This window comes from Ammodytes marinus, assembly GCF_949987685.1.
Source record: "Ammodytes marinus genome assembly, chromosome: 13".
Lineage (NCBI taxonomy): Eukaryota > Metazoa > Chordata > Actinopteri > Uranoscopiformes > Ammodytidae > Ammodytes > Ammodytes marinus.
The window spans coordinates 26,234,631-26,262,278 of NC_137217.1; the positions used below are offsets into that span (position 1 = coordinate 26,234,631).

Consider the following 27,648-nt stretch of genomic DNA (forward strand, 5'->3'; position numbering starts at 1 on the left):
TGAGAGATCGGAAACATACATAGATATTAGAAAAAGAAAAAGCTTGTTAATCATTCAAACTAAACATCTGTAGAGCACCTCTGCTGTGTAAAAAGCTTCTGTAATTGATAAATGCACCATTTAGTATTCTGTCTCATTGGTTATGTAATGATTACTCTTACTAACAATCTGGTGGTATAAAGGCTATGTTATAATAAATGAATAAAAATGAGCCCTATATAATAAATCTGTCTTGAGTTGTGGGGTTTGTTGTTGTGAATAGGGATTTAAGTCTGTCTGTTTTGTGATCACGTTCAGTGGTTCCCCTACAGTGTTGGGAGTAATGCATTACAATTGTAATGCATTATGTTTTGCTGTAACGTGGTAATGTAAGACATTACAACAACATTGTATTATATACTTTTGTTAACCTTAAGCCTAGCTCAGTCATTATGCCATACCATGTCACCTCCTGCTGTGTAATGAGCTGCATTGAACACAAGTAGATCTATTAAGAACACCAAATCCATATTTCCTGTTATTTTGGTGAAAGTAATGCAAAAGTAATGTAAAAGTAGTGTAATGCCTTACAATTCAAAGACAGTAATATTGTAATGTAACTAACTACTCTGAAATGACAATAATTGTTAATAAATAATGCATTACGCTTTTGAAGTAACTTACCCAACACTGTTCCCCTACAACATGTGTGTAGCACTCCTGGACACCTGGCGGAGTTGTTACTAGAATTATTTCATCAAACTACCCAAGTGTTTGAATAATTGAAACTGAGTCAGGCCTTCTTGAAAGCAGGTGAATTTACTTGCAAACAGCATGCAAGGGTCAAACAACATGTATCACAAATGGGCTTACATGATTGAATACATCGAATGAACAGTGTACAGAGATTATATGCAAGAGAAGTTGGTGTGTGCGCAAACACATACTAAGTTTGGTGTGTCCAGCCCTTGTTTTTGCTGGCGAAAGCAGAAATGTTTTTAATTAGGCAGATAACAGGATATGGGAAATTTAGGGAGTCTTTTCTTACTGTGCACATGAATGCGTCATACCTCTGTATGGGCCAAAATCTTATTAGGCAGTTTCTTCTTCAAGGCTACAACAACTTGTACAAAACACTTTGGTTAGTGGGACAAAGTTCAACAGCCAGAAAGCATGTATTGTGCATTAAAATATTATACAATAAAGCAAATTAAATTCTGTTAACAGGAGTGATTCCATGAATCGTTTTTTCTGTCCTGATAGGATCACACTGGGAGGCTCCACACATCGATGGAAAGGAATCCTCACAGTGGTTCATCTCACCCTGTCTGTAAGACCTGACCTGTTAATAAAATCAGTCCTTTAAAGTGTTGTTCTGTATTATTTCTACAACAATCATACAAAAGCATGTCGACCATGCTAACACAAAGCATATCACACTGTTAAGTAAGTAAGTAAGTAAGCTTTATTTATATAGCGCCCCTCACAGACCAGGGTCACAAGGCGCTTCACAATACAAATTTTTTATACATACACTCATACACCGATGGCAGTAGCTGCCAAGCAAGGCGCTGTCTGAACCATCGGGAGCCATTTGGGGTTCAGTGTCTTGCCCAGGGACACTTCGACGTGTGGGTAGGCGGGGAATCGAACCTCCGACCCTGCACTCCAGAGGCAGACTCCCTAACCACTTCGCCACTGCCGCCCCAACTGCCGTTATTTATATACCTCTGAAACAGCATGTTCAGACCTTTTTGTCACACTCTAGTTCAACAAATTCCAATCTCAGGTCAATTTCTGAATCTCATGTCAATGTAGGCTACAGAATTGTACTAATTTACTAACAGCATTTAGGCCCATATCACCATCAACAGCATCAGCCTGTACCCAACCATGCATAGAAAAGGTTGTAGGCAGTATGCTAGAAATGGACCTAGTATACAGTATATGTTACAGCTTACAGGTATAATTATTAAGCTCTGTTCCTTCTTTTTGCAACACAAAGCTCGCTTTATGGAATAGCCCTCAGTTAGTGGCAGTAATGCATCAAGAGGTTGTTGCCAACCGCCAAAAAACAAAACAAAAGAAGAAGAACAAATATAAAGTAGCAGCTCTTCCAATAGTTCCATGAGTTGAAGCCGTTGAAGCCATAGACTTTGGACTGACTGGTGAAACTCTTGAACCATGGCGAGATTACAGTTCATTACGCGCTGCAAAAGTACTCTGAATGACTGCATAAGATTGCTACAAACAGATGCTGCAGAAGTCCAATCCATATTGACCAGGTAATGGGAACATACCAGCCAACATGTAAAGGAAATTGTTTGATAATTTTAATTGTAGCCTATATAAAGTCTACTCTAAACAGAGTTTGTGATAAAGTAACCCTTGTTTTTAGATGGCTATCGTTATCCAGTCACTTCTGGCTTGACTGGAACTTTAGGATTACAAAAATAAATGTTAAACAATTATTATTTCGTTATCCTCCTGTTAAGGGTAACCGTCATAACGTATTTTTCAAAATTTTGAAAAAGACGACGGTTGACAGTTGGAAAGGGGAGAGGGGGTGGGACAACGCCTGTGAAGGAGGCGGGGTTAAGCTAGCTGACACTCAGGAAGATCCGAATGTGCGTTATATGTTTATGGCAAATACGAGTTGCAGATCGGCCGCCTTATTCTTCTAAATTGTATTGGATCGCAAACAACTTAAGGTGCATAGTACCGCCACCTACTCAATATAAAATTAGTATCCACGACATTTTCGAACGCCTCACTGTAGAAACGAAAAGGAGCGCACAGCTAGTGTTCTGGTGCTGTAATTATAACCAGTTAGCGTAGTATTTCTCCAATATATAATACAGTTCATGCCTCAGACCTTTTAAAGGAGTAATCGCCTCACCATCATAAACTGTATAAGTTTCAGTAGCGACATACTCCACTAGTCTGGGGGACGTGCACTGTTGGCTGGGCTAATGGCTACTTAGCTAAAGCTAAAAACGCTAGCGTATGTTACCCGCGACCACTACTTCGTCCTTCCATCCTTCTATAAAGAAGACACAGGTAGTACTCCATCGCCTCGTATCAGCATTAGTTTGCTGTGCTCCCACATCCATACTTTGAACATAAATCAGGTCGCAAAATGAAGGAAAGACAGCTTCAGTCCATGGAGCTTCAGTCAGAGACAACAGCAGAGTTTCCGGTCTACACCGGAACCTGCGCTCATTTTCGCGCAAAGCATCATGGGTCATAGGAATATCGAGGATAGCAGGAGATAAATCTAACACACCAAACAAAAAGTTGTATTGTACCCACCAACCTTGTATTAAACATCTGTTCAACAAATTACATGAAAAGTGAACTGACTGAGTTTTTTATTTTCTATCTATTTGCAAAAAATTTATTTTTATCTTCCTGTGACCTGTGTCATCCATTAAAGGGTGTGTGTTTAGCTTGTGTATCAAAGGGTTAAATGTAACCGGAAAACATTCAAATTAATTCAATGCTTTGCTGTATTTAATAATAAAATAATTATTCTCAACAGGATATAATTAAATTAAAATACGAAACAACGTGAAAATCTTCACAGATTCACACTTACCAATTTTTCCTAACTTCACCAAACCTTTTTAACTGTCAGGTTGGAAACCATGGAGAGGAGCCTAGAGTGGTCAAGGGGAAGGCTACTTGACAGCTCCTCAGCTGATCTAATAATTAGAGATCTTCGAGAATTAATTGATGAAGTTCAGAGATCTGGGCCTACCACACCGGGACAACAAGGTATGCTTGCATGGGGCTGCTCATAGGATTATTTAACAAAGCCTAAATTACTCTGTGTATGGTTTGTTTTCTGACTACTAACAACAAACAAATGCATTTTTTTTAAACCTTAACAGGAAATCAAAAGAATTCTTCTCTTTCAGTTTGTCTGTCAGTCAGTCACTTCTTTCTCAGAAATTTGAGGAACAGTATTCGCCAAAAATGACTAGATTTTTTTACATCCAGAAATTTTTGTATGCTGCAACTAAGAAATACTCACCCAGGAACAACAGCTGGCGTAGTAAAAACACTTTCGCTTTTTTCCAAAGGGGGTACAAGAATGAACACAAACTGAAAGTTCCTCAGAGCACCTTTAGTCCCCAAACTGATTTGGAAAAGTGGAAATACTCAAGTAAAGCTCTACCTATAAACTTCACTTGAGTAAAGTAGTTGTGTAAATGTACAAAGTAACTTTATACCATAAGAAAGTCCACAGCTGTATTAACATTGTTGGGTCTGAGCTTCAACAATATTATAAAAAAATATATTTCTACCTCCCTCTCCACTCAGCACAAAGTCTAGATGGCGTACTCCACTTCTACATTCGCAGAGGGCAATTTTGGGAAAGTGTACAAGCGGAAGTACAATGATACCTGGGCTGCTATAAAGAAGGTCCCCATGCGCTACATCAGTAAGAAGGACCTGGAGAGAGAGTGTGAAGTGTACAAGTAAGTACAAGTAAAACGATTGAGAAACTACTTGAAAACATTTAAGCTGAAATAGTTTATTTATTTTTATTTCTCTTCATTACTTTTTACCACTGATCTGCAGTAAGGCAGAACATCCCAACATCGTGAAGCTTTTGGGCAACATAACTCTCCATGAGGGAAAATGGATTATCCCTCTAGAGTTTATCTTCGGAGAGGACTTAGAGACCACCATCTTCAACGCAGCAAAGTCTAAAATACAGGTACGGTTCTCATTTAAAGCTATAGTGAGTAACCTATGTTTCTCCCAAGAGGAATAATGAGTTAGTACAACAACACTGCGGTGCATCAACACGTGGTAAACCTTTGGTGATCGCGAATGGTTTGGTGATGGCTTGAATGTAACAGACATTCATTTATATGAACAATATAGGAAGATCAGACTCACTTTGTTTACTTCACCTGAAGGAAAAGGGCGCACAACTCAACACAAGGAAGTCGGGGTTGAATATTATGCAGGTGATGTCTGATGCCTGTCTGGCTAAACATGGTCTCACATTTTTCTACCTCTACAGCTGAGTCCGTCTGTTAAAGGTACTATCATCATCGGCATGTGTGAAGGGCTGTTTCACATGCACTCCAAAGATATTGTCCATCAAGACCTCAAGCCTGATAACATCATGGTGAGTGGAGGAGGCCTGGCCATATACTGTCAGCATGCTGTATCATCAAGGGTTCATGTCAAATGTGTGAAAAGTCTTTTTGCCACAAATGTATTTATCAAGTCATAGTTAAGTAGAGCTGCTTTGGTCAGATATGAATACACAGTTTCTCTTTAGGCTGATACAAACAGAAGGGAAACAATTGACGAAACAGGCCAGATGTGTGTAATTGTGTCTGGGCTTGTTCGTCAGTTTTTAGTGTCCCCCATAAATTCCTGTTGTGTTATGTCATTTGCAGCAGTTCTGCTTTAGCTGCTGTTTGCTTATGTTGTGAATGTGTGTCCAAATTATTATTTCACTATGTGCCTGTGTAGCATATTCATTTTTTGTAGGCTTTTTCAGGAGAAAAGATGCATTGTCAAATTGGTGAAGATCTTTTCTTCATTACCTTTTATTTTGTCTATTTTCATACGTTTTCCTGTCATACCGTAGTGTTTGGCCATGTTGGCAAAGTAGCGCAATAGGGGATGGCTTTGTCAGTCCACTTCTGAAGTCCAACCTGAAATATCTCAATTTAATAAATGAAAACACATTGCATTTTGGTACAGATATTCATTGTGGATTTCTTGGCACTTTTCCCTACACATTTCCACACATTTTTTGACAACTATAGGATTTATTTTGCACACACTCATGCCCCCTTCAGGATAAATTGTAATTACATTGGTAATGCTTAAAGTTGTAAGACATGATATTTATAGGGGAGAGTGGCCTAAGTTGTGCAACTTTTCACTCAAAGTGACTTTAAAGTAAGGCCTTGACAGTAAAGTCTCCAACTCAAATATGATGTATAGACTCAAAATGTAGCATACCAAAGCACTAAAACATGTGTCAAATGTTTTCAAACTTGTCTATAATTGTTCAGACACAATAATCAAAAAACCTTGATCATGGAAATTTTACTTTGAAAGGCAAAACACAGTTTTTTTTAGTTTAAATGTGCTTATATCCTATTCCTTGTGTCTCCCTTCTTTACAGGATGAGTCAAATGGATGGCTCTTCTTAAATATGTGGTCACATTTCCAATTTCTTCCACGGTTTTCTAGAAACAAGGGGTGGCACAACTTCCAAAATGCACAACTTAGGCCACTCTCCCCTATTATTTAAAACGTAATAAAAAACATTTGTTCTCCAGGTGGAGCAAAACACAAACAGAGCTGTCATCATCGACATGGGCCTGGCCAAGTTCTTCCGCAATGGTCTCAGCTCTGCCAAGGACGGGGGGAACGATGCCTACTCGACCCCTGAGGTGCACAGGGGCAGGCAGCGGGACCAGCGGTCAGACGTGTGGGCCATGGGTAAGATCATCGCCGAGCTCTGTGCCCGGATTCGACTCGACACGTCCAGCGTCTGTCCCGACAAGATCAAGGCTGTCCTGAAGGATCAGCCGTTCTGCCACGCTGTGTGTAGGATGGTGGAGGCAGACCCTTCTATCAGGGCCTCCATGGGTGGGATCATAAGTAACATACGAAGTGCTGGAGGGTCAGGCACAGTCAAGATTTGGGAGCGCTCATCGCGACCAGATGTCAAAGCTGTGCATCCAAAACCCACAATGCACCTCTCTCCTAAACCTCAGAGGACAGAGGACAAGAACAAAAACCAGGCTCTGGTGCAGAGTGTTAGGCCTAAGGCCGACCTCACTCAAGACCTCATGAAAAAGATGTTGTACCAAGAGGCTGCCAAGGGTCTGCCCTGCAACCTGCCCACACATGGGACGATGACGATGCAACGCTTTGAAGAGAAGGATGGGGAAATGCAAACATGGGAGCAGAAGACGGTGGTGACGAGTGATGGAAAGATTGTCAAGTACGGCAATATCAAATATGAAAAATAGTTTAATGATATGCTATTTGGAATACCATTCATCCTGAAAAACAACAGTAGGCACTTCTTTTTCACACAAAAATTTGACTTGTTACAAACCTGTTACAGTTTGAAGCTGTACTAGGATGACTTCTTTATGGATTTGGTTGATTTTGATGCATTTTAAAACTTTGATTGAGCTTGTAATTTACTTGCCAAGAAACAAATTTGTGAATGTGTTCAGCATTTGAATGGGACTGTGAACATGACTTTTTGTGTATATTTATGTTTTTAAATGTTTAATCCCTGTTGCAAATGTGTGTCTTTAGCTACAATATTACACCCTATACCTTCTTTGTTGTGTGAAGAAAATCTTGGCTAATTTACAAAGTAGAAAACCCAATAGGTTGGCTTATGATCAGTCAACCGAAGCTGGTTTTACCACTATTTGGCCATTTATAAAGCCCTTCAAAGTTTTGTTAACTAAAAATTGTAATAAGATTTGAGAAAAATTATAGATTTCATCCAACCTGAACAAAAAGCTATTATATTCTACCGGTATACACAACTATATTCATACAACAAATGTATAAACTAAATGTAAACACAGCTGTGTGTATCCGGAAAGGAAAATATTTTTTTATTATTTTGCTTGTTGTTTTTCCTGCTTTTTTTAATCAGAAAATGATGTCATCGACAAATGGGTACAGCTGCTGATTCAGAAATCTTAGTTCCGTCACGGATAAGAGCAGACAAACAAAATAAAAGTTCTGTTTGTTTTTACCAACTACTTTAAAAACCAGAATAGCTTGTTTCATGGTCCATTGCTTTGTTTTTGTTAACACTTCTGCAGAACTGAACTGCATCCGACCTACACACTATCTTGTAATCTACACGGTGCCTTAGGTTCTTAAAAGGTGCTATATAAATAAAAGTGACCTTGACCTTAAACGTCAACATTGCTGCTGACTGCACTGTGCCTGCTGTGTCAAATTTCAACCTTGTCTTTTTTGTTTGTCTTAAATCACACCCTGATGTGTCTTGAAACCACATTGCAAACTTATTCCAAGCCAATTATATTGTAAGTTAAAAGGCATCTGCTCTCAAGTCTCAAAGGGGGAAAAAATTTGTGATTTACGATCTGGAGCAGTTTAATCCTACAGTCTATTTTAGCCACAAATTGCGAGGAAGTGGCTTTGTGTGGTTTCCTTTTGCAGAGTTAAAAGTCCCTGTTTGAGCTGTTCAAAGCTACATACTGCTGCATTAATATAAGATCCTGTCACAAGGAGCAAGAAGCTAATTCAGAATATGTGTTTAAAGGCCTTTAAATGGATAGTTCAGTACTGTATTTATGAAGTGGGGTTGTATGAGGTAGGCTTCTTATGCATAGTTAGTCTGTTACCTCATTGAGAGGCAGTCAGCGCAGTCATTTAAAAAAAAAAAAAAAAAAAAGAAGAGGTAGGGGAGACATCGCTGTAGCAGAAGTCAGCATTGTACTTTTTACAGGGGGCCAGACGAAAAACATGTTGATGAACAAATGAATAAAATGATCACAAACAAAATTCACCAAAACAAGGGTCGGCATTTCTTTTGAATAATCAGTTTAATTAATGAATTTAAGGCCACTCTGGACTGTGCAGAATTCATAAAGAGAGCAGAAATAACTCACAAAGTCACATTGCCATTGGTCGCTTCAGTACTACCCTGTGATGACTGCTTTCTACTGCTGTTGAGCTTATCCACATCAGAACGGAGTCAAATCAAATCAAGTATAAAAAAAAGAAACAAAAAACAACAAAAATACACATTAGGTTGTGTGTTACACGGTTATTGATGCTGACTGTAAATTGTGACTTTCGGAAAATAAGCTTCCTTTGCACAATTTTCCCAAAGATCCGCATCCTCAAATCTTACAACAGTGAGGAGCACTGCACAAATCAGACGGAGACTTACATTGAAAGTCACAATAACAGTTTTGAGTTCACAACATACACTTCAGCATGCTTTATATTGTATTTGCGAGCACTGATATGTATCATCTCGATGTTGTGCTCGGTACATTCCCATACACTTATTAATAGGTTCTTTGCCATGCATATTTAGTCTTTATACAAAGATACTATTAGCGGCCAAGTGTTGAAATACTAGTACTGTGTGTGTGTTGCTAAGGCCATATGAGTTGAATATGAATTCATACCAAAATGATAATACAGTATATAGTAATCTATTTCTGAAAATCGCAGGCAACCACTCTCTCAACTTGTCTCGTCCACTTCTGCAGACAAATACCACTTTAAGACAATTCGTTTTCAGCACATCTGTATATAAAATAAAATAAAAACATGAGAGTATTTTAGCGAGATCTGAAAGAGGCTACAGATGAGAGAAGAAATGATAGGCCTGTCAATTAAGATATAATTATACAGTATTACAGAAATAATTCACAACATTGAGTGTATATACACACACACACACACTCACTTTCATCCATCGCCACAGCTTGCCATGAAGCAATCTTTGGTTTCAGCCTGTTCCCCTGCCGGTACAGCCACACTCACTGGGTAAAGGGAATCATTTTTTACTCGTGCAAACAGTCAAACATGTCAAAGAGAAGAGAGAAGTGGAGGGAAGTGCGGAGTTGACATGCAGTATAAGGGCAATAGTGGCAAAGACATGGTAGATGTATCTTAGTGATAAAGAACTGGCTTACAGAGTCACGTTGCTACAGTGACAATTACAAGTGACACATTGTAATTACGTGTTCAAAATATGAAGATTGAAAGGATAAAAAAAAATAACGAGAAATGGCATGGCGAGGGGGCGCCCTTAGCTCAGTTGGTAGAGCGTTCCCCCCATGGGCCTCGGCCAGCAGCGGACCCGGGTTCGATTCCAGCCCGCGGTCGTTCTCTGCATGTCACTCCCCTCTCTGCCCCATTTCAACTCTGTCTCTACACTATCAATAAAGCATAAAAATGCCAAACAAATATCTTAAAAAAAAAGGAAATGGCATGGCGAGTCAATCTATGACTTGCTACAACAATGCATTTAGAGATTGCTTTGTGGGTTTTTAACTTATTAAAATTGGTCCGAGACTTCGTAAAAATCATGCCAAATCACAAGGCTCCCAAAGGACAACAGCAGAAAAACCGCTGTTGCCTATCGACAGCAATCAGAGATTTATCATGTTGTATTGTGGGCTCAAGCTACTGAACTAACTTGTTCGACTGCTGCAGCATGGGTACACCATTTGGCCACTGTATTGAAAAGGCAGCATTTACCAAACTATTCCTGGACCTGCACATAAAGTTAATTCATTTTTGTGCGGGGTAAGTGCCTTTTTTCTACATTATCTCTCAACAATATCTTTTGGTTTTGGGCCAGGAAATGGGACAAAAGAAACAACACATAGCATATTATAAGGAGTGGGTGCATACAATGTGTTGAGGGAGCAAGCCAGCACTTTTGAGGGAAAAATTCACATAAAGAGTAATAAAGCACAACGGACATGATCAACATAATGGATATATATATATAATGGACAGACTCCATTTTGATGTGAATCACAAGCTCATCTGAAATCAGAGGACTGATAACCCTTACCAAGACCTGCTCCATTCGTTAAGGGCAAATACAAAAAGACACACACAAAAAGAAAATTCAATCAAAAGTTGAAAATATTAGATATGCTCAAATTTCAAAAGGCTGAACCATATGCACTGCCTAAGATGTACGCTACCCAAAGTATCCACACCTTGGCCTTGGTGCACAGAACTTAAAATGCTTTCACTATCCTCATTCACACCTCATAAATTTCAATAAACATGGCAAGAGGCAAAACGATGTGTACAGCATCCATAATCTTTGAATCTCAAATGCTTTCAGTCTCTCTTATGATACACAAACCATTCTAGACAAGACCCTAAATATTTGCGGATAGATATGATATGTGCACCGTTTTGCAAGAAGCAGTAACGATACAAAACAGCAATATACAGTTCCTTCACTCGGTACTCAACATCATCTTATTGTAGCAGCTTCACACACTCAACTAGAAACTGAAAAAAACTAAAGTTTGTTCATGTATTAATTAGCGTCGAGACACAAAATGAGCCAGTCTCTGCTGTGGCACGGTGAGCCAGCCAGAAATAGCAGCTACGGCTAAATTAAACCAATATTCTAAATAACGTAAGGTACGAGTGACAAGATGAAAAATGCTAAGGCATCACAAGGTTTAACCAGCGACCACAGCGCTGTATGTAGATATATAAACTCATAGAGTCCAACTTTTAACCTTCAATCTTCACTGCGGCTCCCGTGGAAGTAGAAATCAGTGATGCAAAAGGAACCAAGGTGGAGAGCCGTCACCTAAGAGTCCAGAAAGTCAGATCTATCATTTGTTATTATTGAATAAATCGGGCGTTTTTTTTCAAATCCCCAAAATGTGTGCCCTGTAGTCCACAGGCAGAATAATGCTGAATCTCCACAAACTATTTCCTCCACAGTAAGTAAATTGAAGAAAAAGACATGATATCAGCAGTGAGGAGAAAAAGCACTATCCTACAGCGTGGACTGATGGGGAGTGTCCCATCAAAGTTATGGCATCATGAAACATGATTAGTGGTGTCTTAGGGTCTTTTTCTCTGAGTGGCCCTCTTTGAGTGTGGCAGGGTTTTTGGCAGGGCTTTTCACTGGGACTTCCACAGGTGCCTTCACTGCCGGTTTGCCTGCAGCTTGGGTAGGTGGGTGCGGTGTCGGGGGAGGAGGAGGGGCGTGTAGACCAGCCTCTGTGCCGATGTTGACAGTGATGTTGGTGTAGAGGGGCAGGTAGTGCTTTGAGATTGTCTCATATTCAGCGGTGTTCATCCCGTCCAGCTTCCAGGTCTGCCGTGTCTTGGCCAGCATGTTGAATCTGTCCATGGAGAGAAAATTGGACAGTGAATATTGGAGGCTGTGTACCTTTACATTTTCCATGTACAGTAAATACCAGAGGAAACTTGTTGTCAAAATCCGTTTGTCAACATCAGTAAATATCTCCTCACTTTCCGCAACCTGTCCGTATTGTGTGTGCGCTGAAGAAAAAAAATCCAGTGTTAATACACAGCCTAGGCTCTGTTAACGGGCATTTTGCTAGCTAAATTTTTACCCATTTACAGAGCCTAGGCTGTGAATTTACTTTTTTTTCAGCGCACACACAGTATGGACAGGTCCACCTTAAACATAACATTTTAGATTTTTGGAGTCTTAATGCATAATAAATTCAGATCTGCCACAAACGTCCCACATGAAACCAAATGCAACATCTTGTTGTCAGTACCTCTTTGGGTTGATATCGTTGCCCTGGTCCAGCTTGTGTTTAATCATCTTGTAACGGCCAACCTTCAGCGAGGGACGAGTGATGTACATCCCAGCCAGAGACACTCTGAAAGGACCAGAAACAAATTGTCAGCATTTCACAGTCCAACTGGGTCAACACATCTCATTATGTGGTCCAAGAGGACATGGACCGAAACAATAGTTGGGGATCTATCAAAACGTGAAGCAAATCTTTTGAAATTTTGCAAACAGCTGATCAATCACTACGTCATAACTTCTTCAACAAATGTGTTTCCATCTCCCATATATCACATTCAACCTTTCCAATAACTCAAAAGCCACCTCAAGTGAGCGTTTGTGGATTAGAGGATTTTTTTTAAAACTTTATTTTAGCTTTCCCATCATTCTCTTCTGAAGCGATGCTTCAAAATGTAGTGAAATGGACCTTCTGTGATTTGTATGAGGTTGAAGTTGGACTATGGTCATTTTTCCATTATTATTATATTTTCTTTTGGCTAGTCAAGGGCAGCTGTCCTTAGCTATTCTCACCTGATTCCAATATCGTCGTCCTCTCCACCCCAGCCCCAGTAGTTGTTGGGAAAGCCGTTCATTTTAAGGTAGTGCAGTGGCGTCAGAGCTGACACTCCCCCGAAATACATCTTGTATGGAAGTCTGGAGAGGATTAAAGATCACACAGGTAAATACTTCATATAAATTTGGAACAGAGAATAGGCTAGAAAGAGCAGAATGTGTTATGGGTCCTTCTGTGTAGCCCTGGGAACATACTTGTAGCCAAACTTGTCCATGGCGATGGCTGAGTGCTTGGGGTTGGAGTCGCAGGCGTACAGGTTTCGGTCGTCCTCTGGAATGAGGTCCACGTCATGGTAGAAGAGACAGTCCCAGTCCTCCTCCTTCATAGCCTCCCGGAAACCCACATTCATCAGCTTGGCCCTGTTAAAGGTGTAGTTCCCAGCCTTTCGGAGTAAACACAGACACTAAATGTCAAAACAGGCCGTGTCTTACAATGATCTCACCTTACACACCAGTCCATACAAAATTAAATTGCAGGTACTTTAGCACTTGTGGAGCAAAATTTAGACTTTTCAGTGTGAAAGAATGACTGATTTAGAAACTAAAATCAAATAACCAGACATATTTTAGTTATTGGAATGATTATAGGTTTACTGGAAAAACAGGAAAGTCAAGCTGGCCTGGAACACATTCATTTTTTATTTTATATCAGCATTTGTTGCATCATCTATAAACCTACTATACTTACATTGTGGTATCCTCTTAGGAGATAGATAGATACCAGACAAATCACAAAAAGCAAAATTCAACTCTATGGCAAAAATCCAGCTCAAGAGGTGTAAGAGATAAACTGCTGAAGAGTAAACAGGAATGAATTGTTAGAAGCCGCTAAGGAGCTTACACCCTCTGAGCCTTTACAAATGTAAATCCAGTGACGGCACACTAGAGGGCACTCTTCATCTCACATGAAATTATATTGGAACCTAAACAAAGGTGACATGTTGCATACAGGCCAAATGAACTATGTGATAGCTGTGACTATTCAAAAACAAAAGAAATCCCCTAAAATAAGTCTTTATCAACCAAATATATATATATCTTTTTCAACTTAAATCCCTCATTGGACCATTGACTTGGTTTTGTGTGTTTCACCTGGTGGATGATGTAAATGCCATAGTTGAGCTGTTGTCTCTGTAGAAAAGGATGTAGGTAGTATAGTAGGAACTTGAGGTGGTGCTCCCTGTGTCTGTGGGGGATGATGATGGCTGTCCGGTGCCTGGCCTCGCAGTCCGGCGGCCTGTAGCGTCCACCACGCACCACCAGGGGGTTTTTCCTCTGGATCTGTGCCAGAGTCAGACCTGAAGGAAAGCTGACGTGGATCGGCCCACCTGTAAACATGAAACATTGAGTCTGTCGTCAAACAAGATGTGTTTCAAAAGAAAACAAATGCAAATGAATCTGGTTAGAGTATGGGAGCAAAAGATTTGAATGTGAAATGATGCTTTCAATGACTTGAGTCTGACCTGATGAACTGAACTTAGTCGTGGTAGGGTTTTTGATTTTCTCTGGCACAGAGCTGGAAGTATTGTAAAATGATTTATGCACATCCATACTGCTCTAGTCTCACTCACTAACAGCATCTCACTGTCTCTTTCAGTGGATGGGGAGTTTGATCAGTTGTCAAACTTGGATGAGATGTGGTTTTGAAGAAGTTGAAGTAGAAAGCTCTAGATTAAAAAAGTAGTGAAGATGTATTTTTTTTTTGTTATATTTTTGTACTTTTCCAACTATTTCAAAAGGTCAAGAACAATGTCTCACACTCAAAAGACACACTAGATGAAAAGGGCTGGAAATGTGTTGGGACGGGTTAAGCTAAAAAAATCCAAGCGTTTCCTTCATATTTCACAAATGTGAAATGTCATAAGCAGCAAAGAGCCCTTACGCTGATTTAGAATGCACCTATAGCCAAACTCTCAAAAGCTCTTTAAAATGAGTTTAAACTGACATGGTCTGCCATACTTTTTATCTGTGTTTTTTCTGTTAACTTTACAGTCAACTTAACAGAAAAAACACAATTAAAAAGTATGGTAGACCATGTCAAGTTCAACCCAATGTTGAGACTTTGGCTCCCTCACTACTAGGACCTAGCTGCCAGATCATTCGCATCACCAAACTTAGGGGACACAACTATGAGTCAGCTGATCGGTTTTGCCACATCAACCTATACAGTTTCTGTATCTACTTGCTCTAATTTACCGTCCATGTTCACTAAATTGTCTTTATCGCAGTACATGGGCAGTGCAGACTGTTTGCCTGCTGTCAGTATATTGCATTGTTCGGCGGAGCCTGCGAATGCTTGTTAATTTTGTGCATAAGACTAATAAAATAACCGTGACTCCCATTTTGCCAGGACTTTTTTTTTTTACTTTGCTTCTTTTTGTTATACTTTACAATGTAAATCAATGCGAACAGATTAACTCATATTTGTTTTAAAGTAATGCGAGTCATTCATATATCAAAAGTATTATCTGCTTTGATTCTGCATTAGAAAAGGATGTGATGCTGTTATCACCTGTAATGTTTCAATACATTTCAGTATCTTTAGTCTTTGATCTATTAGCATCACTGTTTTATTACAACTGTGTAGTAGCATTAGGCACGATTTGTAAATCTGCTTTGGTATGCTGATGATTTAGGCTAAAGCTAAACACTGCATCTTAAAGCTAGTATTTGTATGTGTTCTGATGCTTGACATTTCAAGGTACTAAAATATTTAGTGCTTTAGTGCTATATTCAGGCTTACTTGCTTGCATCCAACCTGCATCTTATACAGCTCCATCACTATATCACTTTTTGCAGGCTGGAAGCTTTATACAGTATATCAGAGAGAGCAGATGATGACAACTCCATCGCGCTACTTGAAAGAGTCGCACAAAAGCTGTTGCTTGGTGCCGTTGGTTTACGGAAAGCTCAACTTTATTGTGCTACAATATGGAACTGTTGTGCTTTCTGATTAGATTGCTTCTGCTGAACAAGCAGAAACAAGTGGCTCCAACCAAGCTGTGATTCTTCAACATAGCAGATGCAAAACACAATATTGACCTTGAGAATTCATCAACTTCACCAACTCTCACATTAGCAGAAATCAGCTTCATAATACGTTGAAATTCGCCTTTAAACTATAAAATAATGTTGGCTAAGAGAGGGACGATACATTTGCAAACAATGTTTTAAGAGTCGAGCATGTGTGTGTGTGAGAGAGAGATTGATCTACCTTCACTCACATTATTTATCAGGTAGTATGGATGCAGGCAAGAACCAAAAACTGTATTTAAGGTAAGAACACTCACGTATAAAAGGGGACATCTTAGGGCAGTAGGGCATGTCGTCTCCATGGATATGAGCTTTGGATAGGTGGGACAGGTTGGCGTATACATCCCCTCCAGTGATTCCAGATGTGTGGTTGGGGCCTGACAAACCGTTGGCGTCTGTCTTGCGGAAGATGCGGATGAAATAGCTGACCCTCTTCTGGTATCCCTCTAGGGACAGCAGCGCCATGACAACCAGCTGGATGCCCAGGAACATGAAAATGTAGCGCCATTTAGAATGGATACTGAGCATGGCGATGTCGGGAGGAGGCAGTGCACAAAGTCACGTTGGTCCACAGCAACCTGACACTCAAGTGATTTAACGCCGGGGCTACTTAAGCTCTCCCCGAGCAGAAACAAAACTCAGGAAAAGGTGGCGATTGTCTACACAGTGCACTTGATGGATGCTGGTGTTGTAGCTTTTGACACACACACACACACAAAGTCAAATATACTATATATACTCTAAACTCTATACTAAAATATGGCAACAGACATCGAGTGTGTCAGTTACTGTATGTAAAATTACATGCAATAATCTGTGGCAATATGCAGTATGAATATTGAGCCAGATGAGTTAAATTAAAAAAGTAACACAAAAGGCACTTTTGGTAGGCTATTATTAAAAAGAACTACAAAAGGAAAAAATACAAAAATATTCTAAAGCAGGAAAATAAAGTCCACTTTTGTCTTTTTCACTGCATCCCCTGCTTCAGGTCACTATGTGGCAAATATCTCCAAAGTCCACTGTTGGTCCAATTTTTTGTGATTGGCCTCGGGTGGTAATGCCAGTCCCACATCATGTGGTTTCACCCCCATTGAATTCCATCCGTTGCCCCAGTGAAGCTCATTCTCCTCCGGTCGAATAAACGGCAGCGTCAGTGTCTCTCACTCGCGCTCTCTCTCTCTTCCACCCTTTTGTGAGCGTTATGCTGCCTTCTGTTCTCCCTCGTGCTCTCTCCTGAGGGAGGCCCCTGCAACAACAACAGCCGCCATGACAAAAGGGAGCATGTGCAGTTGTACAGGCCTTATACTTTACAGAGGATTACACAGCTTCCATCCACTCACTGCCCGACTGGCTGGCTGGAGAGACCGGGGGAGTGGACCATGGCCGGTGTGGGAGGAGCGGTCAGACGGTTGCATGTGTGTATAGGTGACTGTTTATTTGGTACGGGGAAGGTTTGAAAAGGGACATGAGATGGAAGGAGAGGGAGAGTTCTGATTCCCACTTTATGGTCCCATAATGATGTAATCCATAGCTATGAGACAGCTCCACTAGACCCACTGGATGGACAGGAACTGGACCGGCTGCTTCAGCACGGCTCTGAAAGAGAAAACACAGAAGAAGAGGAGGGACCGTTACATTGACTGACAGCTTTTGGTTCAAAGGGATGACATAAGCAATTTTGTATTTATAGCATACAAACAATGACTAATTGTATTGCCCAACCAATAGATAGTGTTTGTTTCCATGTAGCCTGAACAGCACAGTTGGATAGGCTTGACTAATGAGGCCATAGCGTGGGCTGCAGTGCTGATGCCTTCCCCAAAGAGAGCCGATGGCTGCGACGGGAAGCCATGCACCGCACTGTGGCAGACACTTCCAAGTCCTGGGGCCAACAAACTCGGCCCTGTTGCTGTAGGTGACTGCAATGTTGTGTTTGCCAACCTTACATAGCCCGCAGCCATGCTCTGGTGCAGTCAGCTGCAGTATCCAACACATCCTTAGTCGCAAATCAATTAGTGCTTGTTAAAGTAGGCAGCCTTAGAACACTAATCCTAATCCCACTCAATGCAATGACACTAGCGAGAGTCACAGAAAGACGGGTAGGAAAAAAATGAACTTTTTAAAGAACTAGAAGAGCTAATAAATCAACAATTTACTGTTTACATTTAATTCCCATGAGTCCAGATTTGTGAGTTTGTTGCACCGAGTGAAATATCTTGGAACCAGGTTGAAGTGCAATGTCTCCCAGTGTATTTGAATTTAACAAGTCATAAAAGGCCTGTTCAATTTTTATATTTAAAATGTTTTTTTTTGCTCAGCTAATATGTCATGTGGTTGAAAAAAAAAAAAAAAAAAAAAAAGATTGACAGAAATGAATGATTGCCCAAAGTGTAGCCATTTCAACACAAATTCAATTCCTACTGAATCATCAGTGCCTTGTGGACTTCTTCAGCCATTAGAGCATGTCATTCTAATTACAAAGGGGAAATAATGTGTGTTGAGTGTGTGCAGAGAACAGTAGATTTCAGAAGCAGTGCTCTCATGCACTTGTTTGGTCTAGTCAGTCAATGCATATCACACTCTAACGAAACAGGCACAGCTTGTTAAGAGGCAGCGGAAAGGAGGAAGAGACCGCAGAGATGAAGAGAGTGCTTTGACAAGAGATCTCAAAAAGGAGGATGACTCGCCGCTCTTTGTTGTGTTGCATTCTATTATCATCATCACCACAAGTTATTATTACAGTTTAATAATCTTTGGAATTAGAATTGAATTTATACGTGGTATGTTGAAATCTAGGTTTAATGAATGAGCTTTGCAATGCAGTTTTAAAAATAGTATTGACTGAGTGTAGCAGTGTCGTCAGATTTCCTGTATCTTAACTGTTTTTATAACTGACAGGAAATTGGTAAACCTAAAAACCAGTAAGCAAAGAATATGTGATTTAACTGTGAAAACCACTTCTGAAATAGGGTTGAAACGATACATCGGTATAGATCGAACTATCAATATACTGGTGAAAGATCGAACCACATCTAGGCATATCGCCATCTCTAATCCACGCTTTTATTTTGACAGGCTCTCTGCACGTCAGGGTGTGATACCATTTCCACAAAAATAATGGATTGTTTTTCATGTCACCTGGAAATCCTATTTTTTCTTTAGATTTAACAGGTTGGGTTAAATGATATGGTCTCATATGGATCGCAAGTCCCTGAATCCAATCGAATTGAAGTTGTATCGCGGCAGACTTTGTGATGTTGGCAAATATCAATAATATACAGCCTACTTGAACACTGATGCTCATGCTTGTTGAAATGTAGTGTGCTCTTATTTCGCCATTGACAATGACAGCCGACTGCGAGGATTTTCAGTTCTAGGATAATAAGGTTTTTTTTTTTCTCTAAGGGGATATGTGGATCAAAAAGGAGAGAAAAGCCTCTGGCTGTGGAACTGTGAGCAGATGGGAGATTGACCCATCTCACTTCGCCTGGCCCCTTTAATAACCCCACAGATTATAGATATGCTTTCTACAAATCATGCAATAAAGACGCTGGTTAATCCCACAGAGGAGGAACTTCAACTCCAGCACTCAGAGATAAAGAACACACTAAAACAGCGACATGGGGGGAGACAAAGTTGTTGTTTTTTGTTGTTGTAATGACTTATTATGATTAAGGGTTAAGGTTAAATGATTAGACCTCAAGGTTTCAAGTACAAAACATGGCAGATTAGATCAATGTGGTATGCAACCATGAGCCAATGTATGACTTTAGCGCCATACATTACAAATCCCTCAAAGAGACTGAATTCAAACTTTCTGTGACACCCCCTTTATATTCTCCCATATTCAAATGTCACATTCATGTTAAGAGATTTTATTTTATTTTTTTTAAATGGGAGAAATGATAAGTGTGGTTTGCGTAAGTGCTTGAGGGCCATATTGTGCTTGAGCTGGTTTAGTGGAAGAACATGGCATGAGGCAGCAAAGCTCAGGCACTGACTTAACACGCATATAAAAAAAGAGACCCAGTGACTAGATTTAGGCGAATCTTTCTGTTAGCTAAAAGGCTAAAGGAAGAAGAGCGAATCAGAGAGAGAGAAGGACAAAGCCAACTGAGAGGAGCTGGAAGGGGGAAAGGGAAAGCAGCCAACAGTCTGGTTACACTATGTTCTTTTGACTTCTTTGTCTCTCTTGCATGGATATCCCTCCTTTCTTCATTTAGAATTTAAAATGAGGAAGGTTTGGCATGACATATCGTACTCCAGCACAACAAACCAGGCTTTTTTGGTCTCTTCTCTTATTATCTTTACATCATACATACTATGCCTGCCCACAGGCTATTAATATTAAATATATGGTGTGTCCACGTGCATGCTTGCACACACAAATGAATGCAATAGGAGCCAAGAATAGGGCTATCATGGGGGTTTTAATAAAGAACAGACAAGAAAATAAAAAGGGGGCAGTGGTATATAGCGTATATGTCACTTGTCCATGCATTTATTTTTAGTAGACTTGACTACTGTAATAGTGTCTTTGCAGGCCTTCCTAAAAAATCAATCAGACAGCTTCAGCTAATTCAGAACGCTGCTGCTCGAGTCCTCACTAGGACCAAAAAAGTAGATCACATTACCCCAGTTCTTAGGTCTTTACACTGGCTTCCTGTCACTCAAAGAATTGATTTTAAAATATCGATGATGGTCTACAAAGCCTTAAATGGTTTAGGGCCAAAATACATTACTGATCTGCTGATACGTTATGAGCCGCCCAGAGCCCTTAGGTCGTCTGGGACAGGTCTTTTAAAAGTCCCCAGAGCTAGGACTAAACAGGGAGAGGCGGCATTCAGCGTTTATGCGCCCAATGTCTGGAACGGACTGCCAGAGAGTCTGAGGTCCGCTGAGACTCTCAGCTCTTTTAAATCGGGTCTCAAAACGTTCTTGTTTCCCTTTTAACCTGTAATTTTTTTTTTTTTTTTTTTTTTTTTTTTTGTATTTGTATTCTTTATTTGATTTTAACCCTGTGAAGCACCTTGAGTGGCCCTGTGCCTGAAATGTGCTCTATAAATAAAATTGCCTTGCCTTGCCTATATATTTAGATCATCATCTAGGTAGTTAGTATTAACTTGGTCAGCACCTCTGCTCAAAGGGGACAGCATATAGTTCATGAACAGCCTATTGAAAGCCAAACTAAATCTGGGTGCGGTTAACCAGTTTTACAGGTGGTTACCTGGTGCATTGTGTTCACATCAAGCTGCCAATAATTACAGCAAGAAAGGGAAAAACTAAATATGAGTCTGTTCAGGCACCTGTAAGCAAAAGAAGGAAAGGTGATTGTTTATTAAGTAAACAATCCACACGAGAGAGAGAGAAATGTTCAACACTTGTGCTCAACATATTTTTACTTTTTAAGAACGTAGAAAAAATTCAAAGAGAGCATTAAAAAAAGCTTGCCACAAAACCTTGTCTAGGCTGCACACTCCGACAGCAGCCTTAACCTCTTAAACCTAATGAAGCATATAACGCTCTGCCTTAGAGGATAAAGCTTACGCATCTGCCCCGATGTGTCATCAGTTCTGTATGTGCTATATTGAGGATGAGTAGACCTGTTAAATCTGCTAAACCCCGATGACTGTTGGTGTGTCCATCAAATCCCACTCTATTTTGCGCAGAGATTCGTATTAAGCTTTTGAAGCTTTAAGCTATTCAAGATTTAACTGATAGATATCCAGTAGCATATACCTTAAATGGGGCTCAGACTCACACAACTGCAACCAATGTCATTTGTATGGATCTGCTTCCAGAGGAAAATAACTTAAAAGTGAAATATGATTATTGAATGAAGCAAACATTTGAGCGTTGTGATAAGGTCCTGATTTGCGCGTTCATGTTGCTCCTAATCTGGCGCGTCAGCATTTTGTGTCAAAAATGGTTCAACGCGCCCAACGCACCTATGTAGCTAAACAAAAAAATCCCAACATACTGTTTAATGTGATATACAAGAAAAGCACTAGAAGACTAACATTTATTTATTTAAAAAACATACACTAGATTAATTTGTTGTGAAACTGCAATTTTTCTTTTTTTTTTTTTTACAAAAAGCAAGGTTTCTTAAAAGCAACTTCTGACTATTTCCATCACTGAAAAAAAGGAAAGAAAATCTGTGCTGGGGCAGCATCATTATTAAACTGTTTCATGGTAAAGTCACATATTTTGCATGGCAAGCACGCAAACACGCACAGGTGAAGTCAAAACCATGCATGTAATTCCATTAACCTCGCCGCAGGACTAGGATTTAAAGTCTGGAATGATGATGCATTAAAACATTTCCGCTGGAGATTTATCCTTGTCCTCGGGGTGCCTTTTGATTGGCAACCGTTCAGCAATGCAATCACTGTTGTCAATGCTCCATACACACACACAGACACACACGCTAAAATAATAACTCAGCCACAAGAAATTTGCACAGAAACAAATAGTTCACAGTTGGAAAGATCTTTCCAGCATACGTGCCATAAAAGGCGTTCTCAATTGGGTCTCCTTTTTCTCAACCTTGCAGCGTTAACAGGAATTTATATCTGCACCATCATTGATATTATTTCCTCATTCTTAAAAACTGAGAAGAGGCTTAGTAATCTATACCTTGCTATGGATTACAAAGGAGCACTGAGCTCCTATGGGGCTATCTTAGGTAAACGGCTCGCAAACGCAACACCATTGGCTGTTTTCCAAAACTGAACAACTTGTCTTTGTCATTCCTCAGAATTGTGACCTTAAAAAGGTGAAGTGAGCGGTTTATTTGTGTTAATATGTGTTATATCACTCCATATTCCTACAGCAATCACTTCAACAGAGTGCGGACGTCATATCACAGGTCTCCAAGTCATTCTGATTTGCAGTAATAGCCCAATTAAAATGTTGTAGTATCCCGATTTTTTATCCAATCAGGAGAAAGAACGCTACGAACCGTCACTCGTCTCACTCATATATATACACTCCATGGTCTCACTGCCGGTGCACGCCAGAGCAACAGATGGGTGAATGTGTATGCGCCTACAAGGGTGGAGCAGGTAAAAATCCTTCCCAATGTCTGTTTTGATGGTTTTTATCATGTTTTATCACACTTATGGATCTGAGATGATGCTAGATAACTTGCTGCTTGAAGACCGCAATGCATTAATGTGGTGACGTAGGGACGAGCGAGGGGACTGCTAACTGCAGTAACTGACAGGAAGTTAGCTAAAAGAACCATTCCGCTTACAGCTCCTTTAAAATAAAAAAAACCTAGCTACATAGCTCTTACACAATGCATAATTGTTTTTGATGGACTGATGCCAAGAGATCAGGGCAATATTTTGTACACATACAACTGTCAGTCATTCTAAAAAAAGTACAAGCCACTTAAGAACGTTATTCATCTTACAAATAGGCATTTTCTCTCTTACACCAACCAAACAAGACCATGCGATGAAATAATGCGCACACACGGCCTGAGAAAAGAGGTGTTTGCATGCATAACAACGCGTGCCAGCGTCCTTGTCATGGCAACCCATCCTAAGCCTCGGACATTCATTCCGGGTGCAGCTGGTACATGTTTCTATGGCTGTTTCCCTCGAGTACAACACTACTGGGACAGATTGCTGAGGAGGTGTGTGTGTGTGTGTGTGTGTGCGTGCGTGCGTGTGCGACATCATCCACCTTCTTCCTTCCACTGCCTTTTGGTTCTCATGCAGTTTCCATAGTGTTGTGTTCAACTCCAGCTATAACCAACCCACCAGAGACTATCCAATCACAGCAAATTGCAGTGGGTTGCAAACTTAGAGACGACAACCATGGAGATAAGAAATCCCCACGAGCCCAGAAAACACACAACAAAACCCCAGCAACGTTGAACAAGAAAGAAACCAGCTGTTACCACAGGTCCTGTAACGTTTAGCCTATTCAAATCGACAAGTGTGTAAAACAGAGACCGGCACAGTCCAAAGTGCCTGGTAACAGTTATCTTTGTACCATTGAAGAAAGATAAGGAACTAAAAACTTTTTTCTTTTTTTGAAGTTGTTGGTAAATTGTGGATTTATTGTTTTGTGATTTAGTCACAGCATTTCAAATGGATTAGTTTTAACAACCGAAAGGCATAATTTCTGGTTATTTTGTGACTGTTGTTTGTTTAGACGTGTTGTAGTGTCAATGACGATTCAAACTATCATGCAAACAGGCCTGCCCACACAAATGGCTGGGCCCCTGAAAACCTCCAGTCAATGGGCCCCCCTTACCCATTACTCCTATCAACAATGAGTGTGAGTGCGCTCATCCCTCAATAAACACATACATGTATTTGTAGAGAGACTAACTATCTTATCAACCAGGGACTTGCAGGGACAGTTGGGGGAGCAAGGGCTCATTATTATTTTAAAATAGTAGCACATTTCTGACTTAGCCCAGCATACCTACCAATTTATTTTGATTCCCTTACACTCACACAATTGTTTAACAGATCAACAGCTCTCTACAAAATAATCAGTTCACACAGAGACATTGTTCTTCTTTAGTATTCACTAAAGCAAACAATTTTTCACAATTTGCACGTTTTCTATGCTACTAGTTTCTGGTAAAATACATTTACATTAACTGCACCAAATATTGCACTTTTTTGTATTTCTGCACATGACATTAAATCATTTGAAATCTGTTGGTGGTATTGTTGAAATAAATAACACTTAAACAACAAATTCTTCACACACAAAATAAAAATAAAAGGTGGTTCTCTACATGAATAACCAAACCAACCTACCCTCAAAACTATAAAGTTGGCCTATGTTTGGTTGCAACATTTAGGCTTAGTTCATTCTCCTCTCATCACTGCAAAAGCAATGAAATCATTACAAAAAAGTTCTTAATCTTTGAACTCAAATCTGTTCCTTCAATTATTTCCAACTTATTTGTGCCTTGTGTCTTTCTTTGCATTAAGAACTTTTTTAGGTCTATTTTTATTTTTTATTTTTAGAAACAATACAGAAAGCAGGACCTTGGTGGTTACGGCAATAATTAAAACAGGAGGATACTGCTCGTCAGCTTCATTGTGGTCAGACTTGGCTGGTCGTGTCAACCTGAAGACTTAGCCTACTGTATGTCAAAGCCTTTAGAAGGTATAGTCCCCACAGGGAAATTCTTTTTCATAAAAATGTACGTCATGTGGAGAGAGAATTTAAACCTGTTTGTAGACTTCGGAAAATTACAGAGTAACTAATGTAGAAGAACTACAAAAAGATACCCACCCTGTTTTTTCATGGGGTCCAAATACTTTTCACAACGACACCCAGACGCAAGTAGCAGGTAGGCCTACATGTGTTTTCTGTGAGCAGGAACGACTCAGGAAATATAATCCAGCCAAAACAGTTTAATATCAAAACCCAATCTTGGCACCATTTGGCACACAAAGGGTTTATAGGATGGATTATGTTTGAAACAGTTACACTCCGCTGTGCTCAATCTGAAACATTTTGAACATTTCTGCTTTTCTACTGCTTTTTAAAGGCCGTAAGCGAAGCCGGGGCTCTGTGTAAACACCCAACTTTGAATAGATATTGACATAAATATCTAAAAATAAAGTTTAGCTTAGTTAGGTTCTTGGCTTGGCTTCCAAAGACCATGGGCCCCCCAAGATTGCATGGGATGTGTGACAAAGGTGTGTCCGAAAAAAGTACACAACCGGGAACAGGTTGTTCACAGTGTATCATGCAGATGGCAAAGAACATATGACATTTACTACAAAGACATCCTAGTAGTCAGGTTACACTATTGGCCTTCCCATAAGCACTACAAAAGAATAGTAGGCTACTTCTGTCTGTCTGCCTGCCTGCCTGCCTGCCTCATGCACTTGCCATCTCATTTGATTTTTCAATCTTGACAGTTGGGAAGGGAACGCCATAGAGCCTTTTGTTAACTGCGAAGGCTAAATGCTGTTAAACCTGTTTTACCTGGAAGTAACAAAAGGAAATAGATTGCGCAATAAATAAGTAGCCCACTTCCAACTCTGTGTGATGTCTTAACAGCATAGCAACCAAGATACCAGCGGTTGACAAACTAGCTCTAGTCGACTACCCATACGTAATAATTAAGAAACCGAATTGTTTTCTCAATTAAAATGGTAATTTAATTTATTAACTGACTTGTGTTGGTGTCTTCCACGAGATTAACTGAGTGACAAAGAAACTAGCTCACGTCAGAGGCAAGCGAACTTTGAATTTGGTTTGCAAGAAGTTGTGCAAGCATTTTGAGAGAGTATCACGGATTGGGCCCATACTAATTTACACTAGCACATACAATGTTGACTATTTAGCTACGATTACTTCATTAGCTAACCAAGTAAGCACACACACAAGAACAGTGTAAGCAAATCGCCGTCTAAATGTCAGCTGCAGTTTCTCGCAAAGGCTCTTACTTTTTAGTGGAGCTAACACGGTCGTAGTTAACTCTCTTTCAAATGTTATACCTGGCGTGGACATGTTTATTGTACCAAGAGCAGTACATTAAAGAACACTTAATCACACACAAACACTTTTTAAACCCATAATCATGTAAACTCTACCGAGGAAACTGTTCTCATCCACAACAACCTCTGATAAAAAGCCGCTACTCGCCAGCTGTGACGGAGAAGACAAGTCAGAGCAAGCCGTGCGAAGATGTTTGTTAGCGGGGTAGCTAGCTAGCAGCCACACACAAACACGATGTTCTTACAAATATGCCATATGTTAAATTCTTACCAGATAGGCTGCGTTTATCCGTTGGCTGGTTGAGTATCTGTTCGCTGTCGGAATCCCCAAACTACACCCCTCCCTCCTTCGGATTTCCGATATGTGTCGAAGTTGATACAGCTGTGTTGTGTTCAGTGGTGGGGTTGTCTATATCTCCATGGGTATCTCCAGCGAATGAACCGAGTGTGCGTCGCACAGCACTTTCTGCCCCCTCCCCTTCACTGGAAATCCAAAATGTCATGTGTGCCTCTAAAAAGCTTCAATGTCGCTTTTAATTTAGCATGTAAATATGTATATAACACACCTTTATATTCCAGCAGAAACTAGTAGTAGAAGCCCTGCTGTATCAGTGATTCATAAACAGTATAACCATTCATTTCATGGGAACATTAGTGGGTGTGTTATGGTAGCTAATAGTTATGTTTACACATGTTAACACAATGCTGTTCAACGGCAATAAAAAAAACAACGCCCTTGAAAAATAAAAATAAAAATCTCCAATATCCTTCATGAGACTTGGATACACACAAGTCTAGCTCAAAGGGGGACCACAACTTCCGTCAAGGCAGCATGAAGACCTGGTATGACCAGAAATAACATGATCAGCTTGACATAGTAACATTATTGAGAAATGAAATATGAAACAGCACCTGTGACCGACACGCCTCGAGTAGCTGGGCCTTGTTAACTGTAACACACCTTGAGTAGCTTACATTGAGTAAAGCCTTTTAGCCAGAAGGTTACTTTACAAAGTACAAATAGAAGAAAACCATCCAACAGAACTAACTTTGATCAAAAGTTGAGAACATACAGGTTTAACTTGTAGGCCATCCTTCATTCAACAATGAAACCTTTGTGTCAGAGTGTGTGTATTTTCTTTTAGTTATAGCACTTGTGTTTGTGCATTCAATCCATCATGATCAACTTGTCATCATCATTGTTTAAATATTTTCACAAGTTCTAGAACAGAACAATCAAATGAAAGAAAA

General features: G+C 40.0%; 2 protein-coding genes across 2 annotated transcripts; one reads left to right on the forward strand and one right to left on the reverse strand.

Moving 5' to 3' along the window:
* Nucleotides 1–4,056: 4,056 nt before the first annotated feature.
* On the forward strand, nucleotides 4,057–7,857 carry LOC307259208 (putative serine/threonine-protein kinase kinX). The gene is made up of 5 exons (XM_080038970.1): nucleotides 4,057–4,463; nucleotides 4,567–4,705; nucleotides 5,018–5,125; nucleotides 6,300–6,656; nucleotides 6,756–7,857. The coding sequence occupies exons 1-5, from the start codon at nucleotides 4,318–4,320 to the stop codon at nucleotides 6,996–6,998; spliced, it is 993 nt and encodes a 330-aa protein (XP_079895096.1). The 5' UTR covers nucleotides 4,057–4,317; the 3' UTR covers nucleotides 6,999–7,857.
* A 60-nt stretch (nucleotides 7,858–7,917) lies between these two features.
* LOC307259492 (beta-1,4-galactosyltransferase 3) lies at nucleotides 7,918–26,894 on the reverse strand. Its single transcript, XM_080039358.1, has 7 exons — nucleotides 26,669–26,894; nucleotides 16,162–17,503; nucleotides 13,964–14,199; nucleotides 13,067–13,254; nucleotides 12,830–12,952; nucleotides 12,282–12,386; nucleotides 7,918–11,876 (listed from the first exon to the last, which is right to left on the reverse strand). The coding sequence occupies exons 2-7, from the start codon at nucleotides 16,430–16,432 to the stop codon at nucleotides 11,582–11,584; spliced, it is 1,218 nt and encodes a 405-aa protein (XP_079895484.1). The 5' UTR covers nucleotides 16,433–17,503; nucleotides 26,669–26,894; the 3' UTR covers nucleotides 7,918–11,581.
* Between the last annotated feature and the right edge of the window lie 754 nt (nucleotides 26,895–27,648).

Excerpts from the sequence above, each read along its gene's own strand:
- LOC307259208 (XM_080038970.1), top strand. The coding sequence starts at position 4,318 with ATGGCGTACTCCACTTCTACATTCGCAGAGGGCAATTTTGGGAAAGTG. Across the intron at positions 4,464-4,566 it reads AGAGAGTGTGAAGTGTACAA|TAAGGCAGAACATCCCAACA; the intron begins GTAAGTACAAGT and ends ACTGATCTGCAG. Across the intron at positions 4,706-5,017 it reads CAGCAAAGTCTAAAATACAG|CTGAGTCCGTCTGTTAAAGG; the intron begins GTACGGTTCTCA and ends CTACCTCTACAG.
- LOC307259492 (XM_080039358.1), bottom strand. The coding sequence starts at position 16,432 with ATGCTCAGTATCCATTCTAAATGGCGCTACATTTTCATGTTCCTGGGC. Across the intron at positions 13,255-13,963 it reads GCATTTACATCATCCACCAG|GCTGGGAACTACACCTTTAA; the intron begins GTGAAACACACA and ends TTACTCCGAAAG. Across the intron at positions 12,387-12,829 it reads GACGACGATATTGGAATCAG|AGTGTCTCTGGCTGGGATGT; the intron begins GTGAGAATAGCT and ends TGGTCCTTTCAG.